The 17,203-nt window shown below is 28.2% G+C and overlaps 1 protein-coding gene and 1 pseudogene across 1 annotated transcript; both read right to left on the bottom strand.

The window, feature by feature from the left end:
• Positions 1-576: 576 nt before the first annotated feature.
• LOC113867716 (protein trichome birefringence-like 19) lies at positions 577-2,389 on the bottom strand. The gene is made up of 2 exons (XM_027503150.1): positions 1,914-2,389; positions 577-1,380 (listed from the first exon to the last, which is right to left on the bottom strand). Exons 1-2 carry the CDS (start codon positions 2,376-2,378, stop codon positions 577-579), a joined length of 1,269 nt encoding a protein of 422 aa, XP_027358951.1. The 5' UTR covers positions 2,379-2,389.
• Positions 2,390-9,810: 7,421 nt separating this feature from the next.
• On the bottom strand, positions 9,811-15,348 carry LOC113867715 (annotated as a pseudogene).
• Positions 15,349-17,203: the final 1,855 nt, after the last annotated feature.

Raw genomic sequence — 17,203 nt, 5'->3', positions numbered from 1 at the left:
AGTTAACTGAAATATGATATTCCTCCTTTTCTGTTATTTAATTAAAAATACAATAAGTATACTACAAAATTTCAATAAATAAAAAATATAAATACAATATAAACTATAAACTTTGTATGTGAGTTATACTCATTATTATGTTAAATTTTCTATTTACCCCACCTTGTTTACTCATCCAGCAATAGATAAGTCCCTTTCCCTTTCCTAATCACCCCTTTGAATAATAAAAGAATATTATTTTAATGACATTCATAAATGTCTCATTATGTATTATGTTTAATTAATTGAAGAAAAATGAGTAATAATTAAATAAATTATGAAAAATAATGATTTCCTTTGATAAAAAAAACCTAATAAAAGAATTAATTTAATTAATATAAAAACCAAGGGAAAAAAGTATCATTAAATGAAGAAAGATATATAAATACATTAAAAAAATAGTACAAAGACTCTTATGCTTTCAAAAATAAGGACTCAACCTTTTTACATTTGGATGAATACTTTACAAACCCCAAAAACAAATAATAAACAATATATATTTCATTCAACAAGGTAAATCTGATGTTTTAAAGAGTGCTATAGCTTCCAAGGAGAAGATGTCTGAATTTTCATATTCAACATATAGAGCAAAAACTCATTCCATGTGTCAATAGGGCCTGGCAAGCACCAATGAACACAGTCATTTATTGTCACATTTTTGTTCTTGGAATGCCCATAGTTGTTGGGATGTCCATCAGGCCTCAACAACATAATTTCAGTTGTGTTCATCATAAAAAAATTCAAACCTCTCTTTCTAGCTTCCCTTTGTGCTTCTCTATATTCCTCCACTTGTGTCTTATGTATCTCCCTAACATACCAAAATTCCAATTTGATTTGTTCCTTGGTGAATGGCTTAGTCCTCACACAGTTCCCTCCTTTGTTCCAATCTCCATTCTCAAAGTGGGATGGAGAGAATGTCCTTAAAAATGTGACCCCTTTATATCTTCTAAGATTTAGAAGACTTCTGAATGCAGTTTTGAAAGCCATTCTGTATCCATAGTAGTGACCAAGGTCTTTGACATTCTCAGTTCCACATTTGTTGCATCCAACAAGTTGACCCTTTTCATACAACAACAGAGGTCTAAAGAACCATTGTCCAGCTGAGATTATCACAATGTCAAAGTGTTCAACTTGACTAGACCAAGCTTCATCTACCTCATCTAGATACAATTTCATGATGCTGTCATAAGAACGATTACCATTGTGATCAGCATCACTGAATCTCACCAAAAATGGGGACCATAGTGCTCCAAGGGTGAAATTGTAATCAGCATAGAAATAGCGTTTGAAATTTATGGAATCTGACGTGTTTGTCGGGGAAATGTCTTCAGGTTGAGACACCTGAAACAATAAACCACATAAGCAGGACTTACTAAGCAAGCATGCACTAAACTAAAAATTCATATACTTATGATCAGTCATTGGACTTTCCTCTATTGTTAAGACTTTATTAAATGGAAATAATCTGAATTAATAGTAGTATAGAAAATTCATATGCACCATTACCATTGAAGCATCATATTATTAGTACTATTTGTGCAGACTTGTAATATTTATATTAGCTAGAGGGAGTGTATGGAAAAACTTACGTGCAAGGCGCTTTATAGAAATAGCTTCTGACTTTTATGAACTCCTTAACTTATTTCAATAAAATTCTAGCTTAAGCCCTTGTATAAAAAGAGTTTAATTGACTAAACATTTAATTAAGCTGTGTACCCCAAACGCATCCAAAGACTATACCAGAGTCCAGTGGCAAATAGAAAAATGAACCATTAGTGTAATTTTTTATAGTGATGCGAAGGAGCTCATTAACAAAATTGTGTCATAAACAATGGATGATTAATCAAGAAATAAAACAAGGTTTGATAACTTACTTGATGATTAAGGAGGCACAACAAAGACTGCATCTGGTTTCTGGCCACTGAGTCTCCAACAAATGCCATTTTCTTTCCACTAACAAGTTTTAAGAATTGAGTTGCATTGAAGAGTGGAAGCTCACATTCATCTGGTTTCCATCTCCAATGCAAGTACTCTCTATCAGGCCTCCCAAACATTATGCAGTTTTGTGTGTCTGTAATGAAATGGCATGTTTTGTTGCTGTAGTAAGGTCCTTCAGGATAAGGAATCCATCTCCCAGAAAAGATTTTACATTGTTTTGCTTCTGTGCTGTTCAAAGTGCTGACAGAAGATATCTTTGGATATGATTCATGTGAGAATATCATAAGAGAAAAAGGAAGAATGATGAGAAATAGAATGAATGGTAACAGGACAAAACTTTTGGGAGTGTTTAGTGTTGTGTAGTACTTCCCATTGAGAACCTCACTGGCCCAAAACTTCATTGTTGAGCTGAATTCTGAATCAAAGCTTTGCTGAATGCCTCATACAAATATAAACTTTATTTTTCTTTTGTTTGGGATAAACAAATTTCAAATTTCACTTGATTTTTGAACTAAACTTTCTCAAGGTTTTCCACTACATATTATGCCTAAATCACCCTCATTAGTTCATGATATGTCCCACCCTTGTAAATAAATCAAGTTCTGTTATTTGATCAACTAAAAATTGACATCGTATGCTATTGTTTGTATCTCTCACTTACCACACAGCACAAAAATATACTCAAAATGTAAAGGGGACACCTCCCAATGGTTCACAATATTTTCCTAAAAAATCACCATTCATATTGACATTGTCACGTGGACAATTGACAGAGGGAAGAGGAGAAAAAACGAAAATCTCATTTCCACTTTCTTTCACGCAATATTTTAGTTGTAAAAGGAAGAATTGATTGTTTTCTGAACTACAAGTTATGAACACTCTGGCTTCGGTTCTACTTCTACATTTGCTTAAACAGAAGTCCATGTGCTTGCTTCTAAATATTTTTAATATGTATGTATGTATACAAGGTCAATGAACATTATTCTAAGACAAATTGTATTTATGAAAAAAGTCGGTACAAAAATTTATACAATGGATAGACTGTGGAACAAAATAGGTATTGTGATAGAGAGAGATAAATAGAAAAAGTAGTATAGTGTGAATGAGTTGTATTAATAACACAACTCCATTCATAAACAGTAGAGGGATTACAAGAGTGAAAGTTCCTTTTCAACTCATTGTTTAGAAGGATTTGCCAATTCTTTAGTGTAAATGAGAAAGCCAAAAATAAAAAGAAGAAACTAAGACTAGTAACAGAGATTTCTTTTTATGCATGCTATAATGTCCAGCTGATGTAAGCTGGTAGATCTTGTGTTCAAGTAGTGTTCACTTTCGAAGCTTGTGCAGTAAAATTTACACTCAGATGTATCCTGGTATTTGTTTATGAAAGAAAAAGCAAAGTGGTTTCAGCTCAACAGAAAATACAGCATTGAGCCAAAAATGAAAAGGGGTGCAAAAATTTGCACTGAAATATCAGCTATGTCTCCATTATTCCTTTTCAATGTATCATTACTATACAACTATTTTACAATTTGGAACAGGATCCCCTGCAGTAGATTTTTTTCCCCTCGCAGGGGATGCAATTCATATTAAAAATTCATAGATACAAAAATTTTAAAACGTTTATAATTTATAACTTCAATAAAATAACGATTTTTTAACATATGTCTAAAGATATATGATAAAATATTAAACTGTAAAGTGTAAATGATAAAGCAAAATACTATTGGCTTTGGACCCTTGTCTGATTACATGTTATTTATCATAACGATTAATGCTAAATCCACAACTAATAATTAAATGTGTAACATTGAGGGCAGATCCTTATACATCCTAATCACTTTGAACATGGTTAGAACATGCCACTCTAAAAAAGCTATGGTATTTCAGTATTTTTCTTATCAAAACCAATGTCATGAAAAATGATTTGTGTTTGCTTGTATATCCATTTTGATTGACTCTATCATTGTTTACAGCTAAGGCACATGAGAGCTTTATTTATATAGTTTGGAAGATAGTGGTGGTTAGGGGGATAGAATATTGTCGACAGATTGTTCTCAATAGGTATTTTTGTCTAAGACTTGTGAAGGCTCAATTATGTTGAATTTCTTTTATAAAATGGTGGGATCGGAGAGTGTTACTTCATTAAGTTGGCAGTGTTTGGAAGGAAGTGAAGAGGGTAAGGGAATAAAATGTAAGTTGACGAAAGAAACAAATAAAAGCCACCAATGATTGACGACAATTTCTTTTATGAAAATAAAAATAACCCAATAAGGTCAATTTTATTTATAAAAGACCAAATTAATGTTTCAAAATGAAAGCTTAAAGAGAAGAGTTTTCTTTCTTTTTTTTACACGAGTCAAAAATTTAATCAGAAGTTGTAAGGTTCAAATGGATCGTATAAACCCTTGTCCCATTGGCTAAACTCAATTATGTAAATCAATGGTCAAAATTTATCTAACACACCTTACGATACAAGTTGAATGATAATCTTTTTAGCATAGTCTATTTTCCTTTGGTTCAAATCTGGCTGTGAAGCATTTATGCTCGTAACTTTTGTCACAGTTGATTGATTGACAAAAAAATATAATTTTCTTTCTTAAATAATAAAATATTTATTATATAGTAAATAAAAAATATAAATTTATAAGAAATATTTAAGAAAATCACTTTTAATTTTACTTTCTTGCTGCATAGCTACTCGATCCCGTGAAGAGTAACCCAATCTTGATGTGCCACGTAGTAGGAAGAAACTGCAGATGATGGGCATTCCCATCGAGGATAATAGATACGAAGAAAACTAGCATTATGTAACAACTAAAAGAAAGCAGAAGTTTTCAGCTGCAAAACCCTTTTCAAAGATTGATGATTCTTGGAGATTAGAAAAGGAGTTAATTTCAGTTGAATTTGCTGGGTGATTCTAACTTCCTCTCTTTTCTTTTTTTTTTGGTAAAAAGTAAAATAAAAATAAATTTTGAAAAAGCTATTAAATATTGTGAACTGTTAATTTTAATTGGATGGTTAAAATTGTATTATAGGAAACTGGTTATTTAAGTTAGATTTATAAAAGGATATATTGATAATTTCATATTCTCTTCCTTCTCAATTTGTGATAATTACGAGTAAAAAGTTCATATTTTTCATAGTCGTCGATACATAATTTGTTGGATAATATTCAATACAGTTACTACAAAATATACAGATTCTAAAATCAGTAATGCAATAGTTTTTTTCCTTCTTCTTTCATTCTTATCCTGTAAAGGATTCTTAAATGGCAGAAACCTTTATCCAGAAAAATATAACACTACAAAATTTAGAAAATATTAAAATTTTAGAATGTTATTTATATTTCTCCTTTATCTTCTTCTTCCTTTTATTCCTCTCTTACTCTCATCTTATTAGCACCATCAAAGATTCATAAATGACAGAATTTTAACATAAAAAAATTTAAACTAATAAAATGACATGTTTCTTCCACTTTCTATGGGTATCAAATTTCTATTATGTTTATTAACATATTAGAACAACGAAGAAGCAAACAATCAAAGCTTATACGCACCTTCGTATACAACGTTAAAAAACAATGACATTCAAAATTTTTTACTACTTTTTACATCAGTTCTACTAATGTAGAAGTAGCTATGCAAAAAAAAAAAAAACTTTCCACATCTGTTCTTTCTAGATAATCAATGCAGAAAGTTGTGTTTTTTTTAATTACGACATCAGTTTTATGAGATAACCAATGTTACAGTAATTGCACAAAAAATAAATTTCTACATCAGTTGTCTCCAGACAACCTATGTAGAAAGTTAGAAAGTTGTGTCTTCTTTAAAAAAAATACATTATACATCAATTTTTTACATTAATTCTTTGAAATAATCGCGTAAAAAAATAAATTTCTACATATGTTCTCTCTAGAGAACCAATGTAGAAAGTTGTGTTTTGTAAAAAAAAAAATGTGTTCTACGTCAGTTTTCTGAGAGAACTAATGTAAAAAGTTGTATTTCTTTTAAAAAATATATTTTTTTATATTTTTTCCATTTTTGCTTTTTTCAACCACTTTTTATCTTCTTCTTAACTTTTAAGATTCAACTTAGAAAATTTAAACATATATATATATATATATATATATATATATATGTATATATATGTACATCGGATTTATTGAAAATCAGATGTTGAAAGTGACCTAGGGAAGAAATAAGTTTAAACATCTGTTACTTATAGAGCCAATGTAGAAAATGATGAGTTATATTTAAAAAAACATCAGTTTTACATGTGGTGGATGTCTGAACCGATTTTGATAGTTAATGTATGCTACTATCCACTTATTAGTCAGTTGTCTCAGCTGACCGACTTAGAAAGTTGCAACCTTTTAATAAAAATCATATCTACATCTAGTGGTGGTAATGACTGATGTAGAAGTTTGAAAAATAAGAAAGCATAGATTTAGTAGCGGTTGGTCACAGAGCTAATGTAAATAGTGTTGGGTGTTTATTTGAAAATTTTTGAATGTGAAGTGGAACGACCTTGTTAGGTGAAAAACGCGAAACAAGCGTTGCAGGAAATGGTTATCTTACTTGTGAAGTTTTAATTTGTTTGGTTAAACAATTAAAGAAGTATTGTCTTTATCTCTGTAAATGTTTTTCATTATGTTTTCTCAAATTTTACTTTTTTCCAACTATGTTTCATGTTCTTCCAGCCATGCCTCATTGGAACCCATATTGATAGGGTGGTGCATGTAATTCAGAAGAAATTATGAAGGAAGTCACGGAGGAAAAAAATCTCATCTTAGTTAATTTTATCCAACAAATTTTAAAGTTTAGATAAAAAAAAATCTGAGAATGAAGGAGGTCAAGAGAAAATGAGAGAGATAAAAATTGAAGAGTTGTCGTAGAGATGAAGAAGAAAGAGATAAAGGTGAAGTAGTAATTTACTTATTTATTCTTCATTAACATTTTATTACCCAATGTAGTCATATGTTCCTCTTGATTTTTAATCTTTTCACCAATCAATCTTAGCCATTCATTTTATATCTATAAATATCAAGGGTTCAAAACTAATTTCACTTTACTTATTAAAAAAGTATTGTATTTACTTTTTGCAAATAAAGAGAGGATATTAGAATCACCCGAATTTGCCTTTGTATTAGGAAATAAAGTGCAATCTTAAAAATAAGAGTACTTCCTCCTTTGATTAAAAGTGAAATAAGTTTTTTCTATGCTATATTTTTAAATTAACATTGTATGCATTTTTATTTTTTTTAACTTGTATATTTTTTCATCGAAGAAATAATACTTTCATTTTATTTCCTTTTATTTAGTCTTAGATTTTTTATTCATTTTATTTTAATTTTAATTTTTTTAACATTTATCAACTTGGTTTTTATAATACACTAATTTTGTCAAACTATACTACTAATTACATGGCTCAAAATATATTTAATGTATTTTTCTCTTGAAAATTGAAAAAAAAAAAATGGCAATGTGGTTGGCGCATTGAGGCTAGTTTTGGATGCTCACAGAACTATAGAGGTTTAGCTAGGTGCAACTTGCTTGAGGTTTCATGTGTGGTTGGTCAGTAGTCTTTTAAGATAGAAGCTGATGATGTGGGTATTCTTATGCTGGTGTTGCTTTTGGGGTTAAGTTTTTGATCAAGTAATGATTGCATAGGTAACGAAATGGTTGCATGATTGTCACCAAAGATGCAAGAATGGCTTGGTGTGATTTTAATGGTGGCATGGATTGTCAAAGTCAATGGAGACTAAAGTTGAGATTGGTTGTGGATGAAGTGACATATAAGAAGAGCTTGTGTGATGGTGTCTGCAATGTAAATATAAGAAAATATTTTGGGTAGTTTGGAATCATTTAAATGTCGCAACAATTAATTGAATTAATTTGACCTTTTATAATATGAGATTTTAAGTAAATTTAATTTTATTTATTTTAGTCTTATTTATACTCTTTTAGGATTCATATAAAAGTAGAGACAATGGGAGATTTGGAAGAAATAGTTACCAAGTTACATTATATTGTTGAATTCTTTAAATAAATAAATAAATTACTATTCATTAAGTTTTTACTTATATTTTTTTTTCTAGTTATGTGAATTAATTTTCATTTCTAATATATTCAATAACACATATTAATCTTTTCAAGGTTTTACTTTCCTAACCCAAATCTCAACAACTATTAAAGATTTTATTGTTCACATTTAAAAACTTAATTGAGCAATATTGATGAAGAATTTGTAAATGATCTTACTATAGATATTTTTCTTTGCCAACTATTTAGATGTTATATAATATGTTATTGTTTTTTATTATTATGAGTAGGATCAGGTGTTCCAACAAATTTTTTCTATAAACCATTTCAGGATAAATTATAGTGCTCTCTTTTCCATTTTAAAATATTATATATATATATATATATATATATATATATATCCTTTCTTTTAACTAAAAAAATATATTATATATGCTCTACTTCAAGATAAAAATGTGTTACACCTTTTTAGTTTGATAAGTAATTAATCTTATAGATAAATTTTTAAATATTAAGAGTATGTTTGATTTCTATTTTAAAAATATTTTTTATTTTTAAAAATAAAATATAATACAATTAAAACTCTTTATACCCCTCCCTCCGCTTGCCCGATCACCTTAAGTATAGTTTTCTAAGATAATGCTTACTTTGATTGCGACTTACCATTAATCTGTTATACTTTGTTCATTTTAGTATAAAGGAACATTTAGTGATGGTTATCAATGAGAAATAAGTCTGCTAAGAATATTTTTCCTCTTTTTCTACAGCTCCTAATATCTAAGGCAACTGAAATTGAACAGTCAACTATTGATTTTGAGACTTTAAAAGATGAAATCAAGTTTTTGAATTGTTCAGAAATTGGATTGAAATCAAGTAGAGTCCCAAGAGTTAGCTACAAATCCATGTATTCTTATTTGAGTTATTTGATAGGCATCTTAATTATGACCCAAAAGAAAGTAGTACTTTATTTTATATTGTTTTTTAATATAATGAGCTGAATTAATTATCATTAAGTCTAATTTAGATTGGGTTTGATTTACTTAGGTAGTTCAGTCCTAGTCCATATATACTTATGCTATCTTATATTTAGGTTGTCATTATTTGAGGGTTACAGAACAACCTATGAAAAAAGTTACAAAATTTTATTTTCATAAGCTTTTGAATAATATTGAATTTTTACTATTATGACTTATTTTATATCTTTTTAGAACAACATAAACTTATCAAGAGTATTCAATCATGAGGCATATATCCCTTCATAACTTAGGTTTCTTTATGCAAGATGCTAGTAGGTCTAAAAATCTCTTCCAACTTTAAATATCATACTAAAATGTGTAACTACAAGACGTTATTGCATCAGGATATTTAAAAATTTTCCATATCAAGTTTATATACATTCTTATCGTTGCTTTCATTTCTCATGGTATTCTTGAGATTTTCACCTAAAATATTGCATCATTTTGTAACTTCATAAAAAAAATTATTTTTTTTAAGTAATAAAGTTGATATTAAGGATCGAAAATGATTCTTAAAGATGTGAGGAATTATAAAAGAAGAAAATAAAAAGAAAGTAGTGTAACTTTTTTAAGAGACATATGTTAACTAATAATTCATTTGTAATATTGTAGTAATAACAGTAGTATATGTGTGTACACACCCGTGAACATAAAAAATTATCAGCTATTTTTTGTAATGAAAAATCATCAATTTATTATAATAAAATAAAAAAATATATTTATGAGTAAATTTAGAAGGAATAATCTGCCATTAATAATTGGGCATATGAATGTTACTTAGAAGCCCAACTAATTTTCAATGTGTGCAAATGAAGCCTCTCTATTAGTAGATTTCATACCATCCATCTTCAACATTTCCAATAGGAAATCACTCCATGTGTCTATAGGTCCTGGTAAGCACCAATGCACACAATCGTTATATAGTGACACATTTGCATTTGGCCAATGCCCATATATACTTGGGTGACCATCTGGTCTCAATAACATTGCTTGTGTTGTATCAAGCAACATGAATTTCAAACCCTTCTTCATGCCTTCCTCTTCAACAATTTTAAACTCATCCAATTGGAGATTATATAAGTTTAAAAATTGTCCCTCTAATTGTGTCTCATTAGTCCTAAATGGCTTCGTTCTCACACAATTTCCACCTTGATTCCACACTCCATTCTCAAAGTGAGATGGTGCAAAAGTTCTAAGAAATGTTGTACCCTTATAGTTTCTTAAACTAATAATGGCCTCAAATGCAGTCCTAAAAGCCTTTCTATAACTATAGTCTATGGTTAAATGAGTGACATTTTCTAAAGCACAGTATTGACATCCAATAATTTTTTGTTTCTCATAGAATATCATAGGCCTGAAAAACCACGTTCCTGCATTGATAATGACATAGTCAAACTCTTCAATTTGGTTTATCCAATTTTCATTAAATTCATCAAGATAAAGATTGAAGAGGCCACCATTTGAATCTGCTGGTTTGGCTCTAACTAGATAGGGTGACCAAAAAGTGGCCATGGTGAAGTTATAGCTTGAATACTCCCATCGCTTGAAATTAAAGTCATTTGTGTATGATACGTCTTTGGGATACTCCACCTGAAAAGATAAGAATACTGTGATTGATGAAAACAAGAAGGAAAAACGTGTGCATACTAACAAATTTGTAAGATTAAACCATGTTTCTGCAACTAAAAGCTTCAAATCTAGCTTTGGTTATTAATTTGTTGGATAGATATCTCAGGCCCACAGTAGTATAATAAAATTTCCGACTTTCATAATGAATTTTCAAATTCTTCAGATATTTTAGTTGCATTAAAATACAATTTTGGTATGTCATGATTTAGTTTAGAGAATTATATTATAACATGCATTATTGCACCAGTCAAGTAATGATAGCTAAATTTTTATGCTTGATTTGAATTCACTATAATTAAGTTAGCGATGAGAAGCTTGGATAATTTACATGAATGGAATTCAGAGACAATGTTTTCATTTCTTGTTCCTTCAATTGAAAAAGTATCACTTTAATAAATTTATAAAAAAAACTAATACTAATAGGAAGGAAGAGAGAATGTAATTTTTCAATGACAAATTTTCAATTTAAAGGATAGGGTATGGAAATAAATAAATAAAACTTCAACCTTATAAATTTAAACATCATTATTATTATATTAAAAAACATTGTGTAATTTTTTTATTTAGCTGTTAAATTAGAATTATTTTCATTTGTATCAAATTATGTTGAAGTTTAACACTTGTAAGAATGTGATCAAAATACTTTTATTTTTATAAATTTTAAAAGTGTATAATGTTCAATTTAATATAAGAATAGAGTATTAAATAATTTTAGAGCTAAAACTTTGCAGATATAATTATTAAAGACTAAAAAGTCTATTTATATTTTGATGATTAAATTTTTTTTTTTATATTAAGTATATTGTTTTATTTAGCAATATGGTCAAATGTTTTATTATTGTCTCTAAGATGTTTATTTAAGGAACTAATGAAAGAATAGATCATTCCAAATAAAAAAGCAATATGTACATGAGAATATTAAGATTGAAAAAGCATTGGTTTCATTAATTGACTATGGACACAAAATCATCATCTAGAAAAGTAAAATTACATTCATTTGCAAAAGATAAAAAATCTTTTATATTTTATTTTATGTTAAGCACTAAAATAGTAAAAAGATAAAGAACTAAAAGCATTTTAATTTATCTCAGCAGAAGATTAGAACAAATCAGAAAACTTTTCAAAAAGAAGTATATTAAGATTAAGAGATCATATATAAATGTGTTTAGCATAAACATGTCATCATGAGGCTATAAAATCAAGACACAGATCTAATCAAAAAAATAAGTGAGATTGTCATAAATAAACTTTTTAAATTATCAAATATTTGAATGAGAGTGATTAGAGAAACTAAAAGTGGTGTAAAAAATACTTAAAAGTGTAATAATCTAAAATTATATTTCAAAATACTTAGGTTTATTTGAGCTTCAAGAAACATGAACAATAATATTTTGATTTGTAAATTCTTAAAATTTTGTAAGAAATATACAAATATTAATATCAAATTAATATTGGACATAACCCTAGTTTTTTAGGCGAACTAATATAAATTGTTTGGTGTTTGTATTCTTTCCTTCTTCTGATACAACCGGTTTTTCTAAATTTACTAATTTGAAAATTTTATTATTTTTATAAAAAGCACGAAATCATTTTTGAAAATAGATTAAACCTCTCTTCTTTCAACTTGAAACTTTATTTGGTATCAAAGTTTGAATTTTTGGGGTTGAACACTTAATGGTGAATGGGGGAAGAAATCCTAAAAGAAAAATATGGCAGATCAACAGAATCAATTCATACCTGAAGAAGGGTATGTTTCAAGACTTCTAGCATTCTTTGGTGATAATTATTTATTCTGGAGAAATAAAATGTTCATCAAATTAACTCAATTTAATCTCTAGAACATCGTACAAAATAGAGACCATCATCTTTTCAAAGATGCGGATGGTAACATAAAATTTGAAAATTAGTGGACTCTAGATGAAGTAAAAATAAATAGCAAAATAATGCTAAGACTAAATACTTTATCACATGTGCCCTATCCACTTCGGAATACAACAAAGTTATCAGTTATAAAATAGCCAAAGAAATGTAAGACACTTTTGCAATGATGTATGGAGAACCCAGTAATGTCGAACGAGTAAAAACTAGCATACTTGTTTGTCAATAAATCATTCAGAATGATTGAACGAGAAACTATTAATAAAATGATAGAAAAAAATTTCAAATCACACTTAATGGCTTGAAAGCTCTTAAAAAGATGTATACTATTGAAGAAAACAATCTAAATATTCTAGAAAGTCTTCCAGCCAAATGAAAGCCAAAATTTATAAGCTATATAAGAATTAAAGAAGTGGAAAGAGAAAAGGATAAATTATTACTTTCAAAGCAAATGATAAAAAAAGGTTATGACAAGAGAGTTAGCTCGAAAGTCGTAAAAAAATAATTAATAGATATATTTGAATTCGATTCCAACTATTCATCTGAAGAGTTATTAATAATCTCTAAAACTCTAAAAGCTCTTATATATATATATAAATCAAACCTTTAAAAAAATAATAATAAAGAAGTATATTCATCTAAAATTGAAATCATATGTATTGAATATAAAATATTTGGGGCACATTGAATTTTAATGTCCAAATCTCAAAGCAGAAAAGAACAACTTCGGAAAGAAAACGAATTTGTTCTCCATATAAAAACATCTTAAAAAGAATAACACAAAAAGTAATAAAGAATAAAAAAAAATCACGTATTATGGCCAACCCCCTTGACCAAACTGCCTATACGTAAGAGATGTGAGTTTGAGATTTTATTTAAAATCAATTACATTTTTAGTCATTTAAATTAACAAACGTCAAATTTTTATTATTAATGTTTTTAAATATAGTATATAATTTGCAAATTGCATGACAAAGATAGTGCATGTTACAAACCGCAAAGATCCGGCCAATAGATAGTTATATAATTATTTGATAATTCTCATGCTAATCATACAAAACTTGATAGCTAATACATTATTATATGGATTCAATTAATTTAATGAGTATTTTATGTTATCGTTTAACTCATTAACTGTACGTACATGGCCTTATTAGAAGAGTTTGATTCTTTTCGTTATTTTAAAAAATAGTCTTTTAATATCATCAAATATGTAGAAGTCTTCTTAACTAATGCTTTAAAGGCATTATTTTAGAAAATTAATAAATAAAAATATTTTTTAATTATATTAAAATTTTAGAAATAGTATCATTAAAATTTTAGAAATAATATCATTAAAATTTTTTAATTATTTTATTAAACAGCATCCTAAAAACATTAATTAAATTTTATTAAAATGTATATTTAAGGATAATATAAAAAATTATGTTAAGTCAAATTAAATTTCATATATAAGAACTTGTTAGCATATCCTCGCTCTTTTGTAAATTAGACTATTTCCAAATATTGGGAATATTCTCATTTATTTACTAAAGAATACATTCGGGAGCTATAACTTTAAATTTATTAAAATATTTCTAAAAATATAATTTAACAATATATTTCTTTTAAAAATAAGTAGGGACATTAATAAGCTTCAGCTAATTACTTGCCTTTGGTTTAGTTAGTTATTCAGCAACTATTTCATTCTTCGTTCTTTAGTTGAAAATATTAACATCCCATGCAAAGTTGAATAACATGTCAAAGATAGTTTAAATAAAATTACGTAATTGAAAGTGGTTTTTAGAGCTTGTTTGTTTTAGCTTTATTCATAAAAAAATAATTTTATTTTGAAAATATTACTTTTAAAAATTTTAGTATATTTGTTTAACTTTTTACTATTTTGAAGACTTAAATATTTTAAAATGAAGAATTATCTTTTTATACTAATATAAGTTTAAAATTTTTTACATCAAATATGAATTTTCTATTTAACTTAAATTTAACTGCTAATAAAATAATAAATTATAACCTATTAAATTTAAATTAAATAAAAAATTTAAATAAAGTGTAAAATTTTTTAAATTTATACTAATTAATTCTTTTAAATTATTATATGCCGTGTTTCATGCGGTTTAGGGACACGGATGACATATACTACATCCAGATGCAGGCTTGCTATGTAATCTGATACAATATTACGTGCCACCAAAGCAACTACAATTGATATAAGAAATCAAGGAGGAAAAATAAAAATAATAATAATAATTGTGGAACCATAATTCTATAATTTGAATATTGAAAAAGAGACTGACCCTTGATAGGAGGCAAATCATAGACTGCATGTGATTTCTGCCAATGGAGTCTCCAACAAAAGCCATAGATTTTCCCCTCACAAATTGAAGGAAATGAAAAGGGTTGAAAATGGGGAGTTCACACTCATTTGGCTTCCAACGCCATTTCATGAACTCAGAGTCAGGTCTTCCATACTTCATGCAATTTTGGTGCTCATGTATTGCCCAGCATGTTTCGTTTGTGTAATATGGTGCCTCTGGATTCGGTTCCCATTCCCCTTTGAAAATGTCACAGTTTTTGACGTATGTTGGGGGCAAGGCTGCCTCATCAAGTGCTGGAGATGGAGATGATGATGGAGATGGCTGCTTATATTTGTTGATCTTCAATAATGAAGTGTAGTCAAACGAAGGATAGCATAGTTGGGTAATAGTAAATATAAGTATGGCTAATATTGCTAGTAATGTTACTTTTGGGATCATTTGGTTTGGGCTATTGTTCCCACGGAGAAGCTCAATACGAAGGAACTTCATTTTGGAAGGATGGATTAAAGAGAGAAAAGAAGAGAAAGCAGAGATAAAGGAGGAAGGAAATACTCTAGGGAATGGAATCTCTTTTGCTCTATTTGTTGTGTTTTAAACAACTTAAATTGTTTCTGATTTGTCTTTTTATTCTACTTGCTTATAGTGTTTTTTCTTTTTTTGCTATAAGCTGTTATTGCTATTTGTTTGAGAGTATTCTTTTAGAGTCACAGTTTAACTAAAATATTGTATTGTATTGTATTGTATTATAATATTTTACTGTTCATAATTTTCCGGTGCTCTCACCCCATATATATGTATAATTATTTTTAGTGGCATGTGTTTGGATTTAGCATAAACACATTGGCTTCTGTTCGGCTTCAACATTTGCATAAACAATGGCCCATTTGCTTGCTTCTGCACATTTTAAATATGTAGGTACAGTGTCAATGAACCTTTGTGATGGTCCGGCCAATTCATAAATAGCTAAGTCTGATTAATAAAAGATGTTAAATTACTAGTGGGGGAAAAAAATGATGTTAAAAACAAGTAGAAGGAAACTACATGTACAAGTTCCTTTTGCCTCATTTTTATTAGTATTTGTCACTTTCTTCGTGCACATGAGAGACCCAAAAATAAAGAAGACACTGTTAAATTGGTAAAAAATAAAGAATTGAAAACGAATCTTTTTATGTAAGTAAGCATGTGCGGCTGGTGTAAGCAGGTAGAAAGCATTGCCTTATAAGGAGTGTATCAACATGCTTGTTGGTAAACCATTCTTCTCTCAAAGCACGAAGAGTAAAGTTCATAGAAAAAAAAAAAAAAAAAGGACATTTGAGATGGGTTTAGGAGTTGAAGGACCGGAGCAAAAATCAGCACTAAAATATCACCTGGGCCTCTTTTATTAGTTTTTTGTTTTATTAAATACAATTTTAGTCTTGGACAAAAACTGAATGCACTTTTAGTCTATGTTTTAATCAATGGGTAATTTTAGTCTTCTATTTTAAAGAATGTCCAATTTTGGTCATTAGCCAAGCTCCCAGTCCAATGTCTCTTAAATGGCTTCATAGTCATCGTTCTTTCAGTATTATTATTATTATGACTATGTTTCTTTCTTTGCTTTTGAAGGAGCCTATAGTTTTTTCATTTTTATCTTTTTCATTTTGCTAAAGATTATCATGCAAATTTTACAAATATCATTAATAAAAGTATTAAGTCTTTTAATTTTATTCTTTTAGATGTATAAACCTATCCTTATGTCTAATTAATATATCTAGTGCTAAATGATTTGTTTCATTCATTAATAATTGTACTTCCACTTGTTGGATCTATTATATGAAGTAAAAATAAGACATTGCACAATCGTTTTTGGACTTCTATCGCATGATTCAAGCTCAGTTTGGACGTTGAATTAAATTCTTATGGTCTGATAACAAAAGAGAATACGTGAAACAAAATATGCATCAATTTCTTAGAGAGAATGGTGTTATTTATGAATTGATATGCATTAATATATTACAAGAATGACTCCATATAAAAATAACTAAAGGATGAAAAAAGACAAAAAGAGTGAAGACAAAAATCAAGAGAAAAAATCTACAACAATATGCTCATTCTCATAATTGTGTTTTGACTTGTTTTTATACTCTTGAGAGTGTGTGTGTGTGTTTTAATTTCATTGTAACTCAAATATAAGAGTACTACATATTTATAGTAGAGATAAAAAAAAAAGGTTTTTATGGTGTCCTTAATAAAAAAAAAATGGTAATACTCTATCAAGTAGAGATAAAGGGAGATTTTTGTAGTATACTTGGTCAAAGAAATTACTAGAATACTTTACATCCAGCATAGAAGTTTTTGTTGTATT

Source organism: Abrus precatorius, unplaced genomic scaffold, assembly GCF_003935025.1.
Source record: "Abrus precatorius isolate BTA unplaced genomic scaffold, Abrus_2018 Scaffold5, whole genome shotgun sequence".
NCBI lineage: Eukaryota > Viridiplantae > Streptophyta > Magnoliopsida > Fabales > Fabaceae > Abrus > Abrus precatorius.
This window is presented reverse-complemented; position numbering and strand designations above follow the sequence as displayed.

Excerpts from the sequence above, each read along its gene's own strand:
- LOC113867716 (XM_027503150.1), bottom strand. The coding sequence starts at position 2,378 with ATGAAGTTTTGGGCCAGTGAGGTTCTCAATGGGAAGTACTACACAACA. Across the intron at positions 1,381-1,913 it reads TGTGCCTCCTTAATCATCAA|GTGTCTCAACCTGAAGACAT; the intron begins GTAAGTTATCAA and ends TTATTGTTTCAG.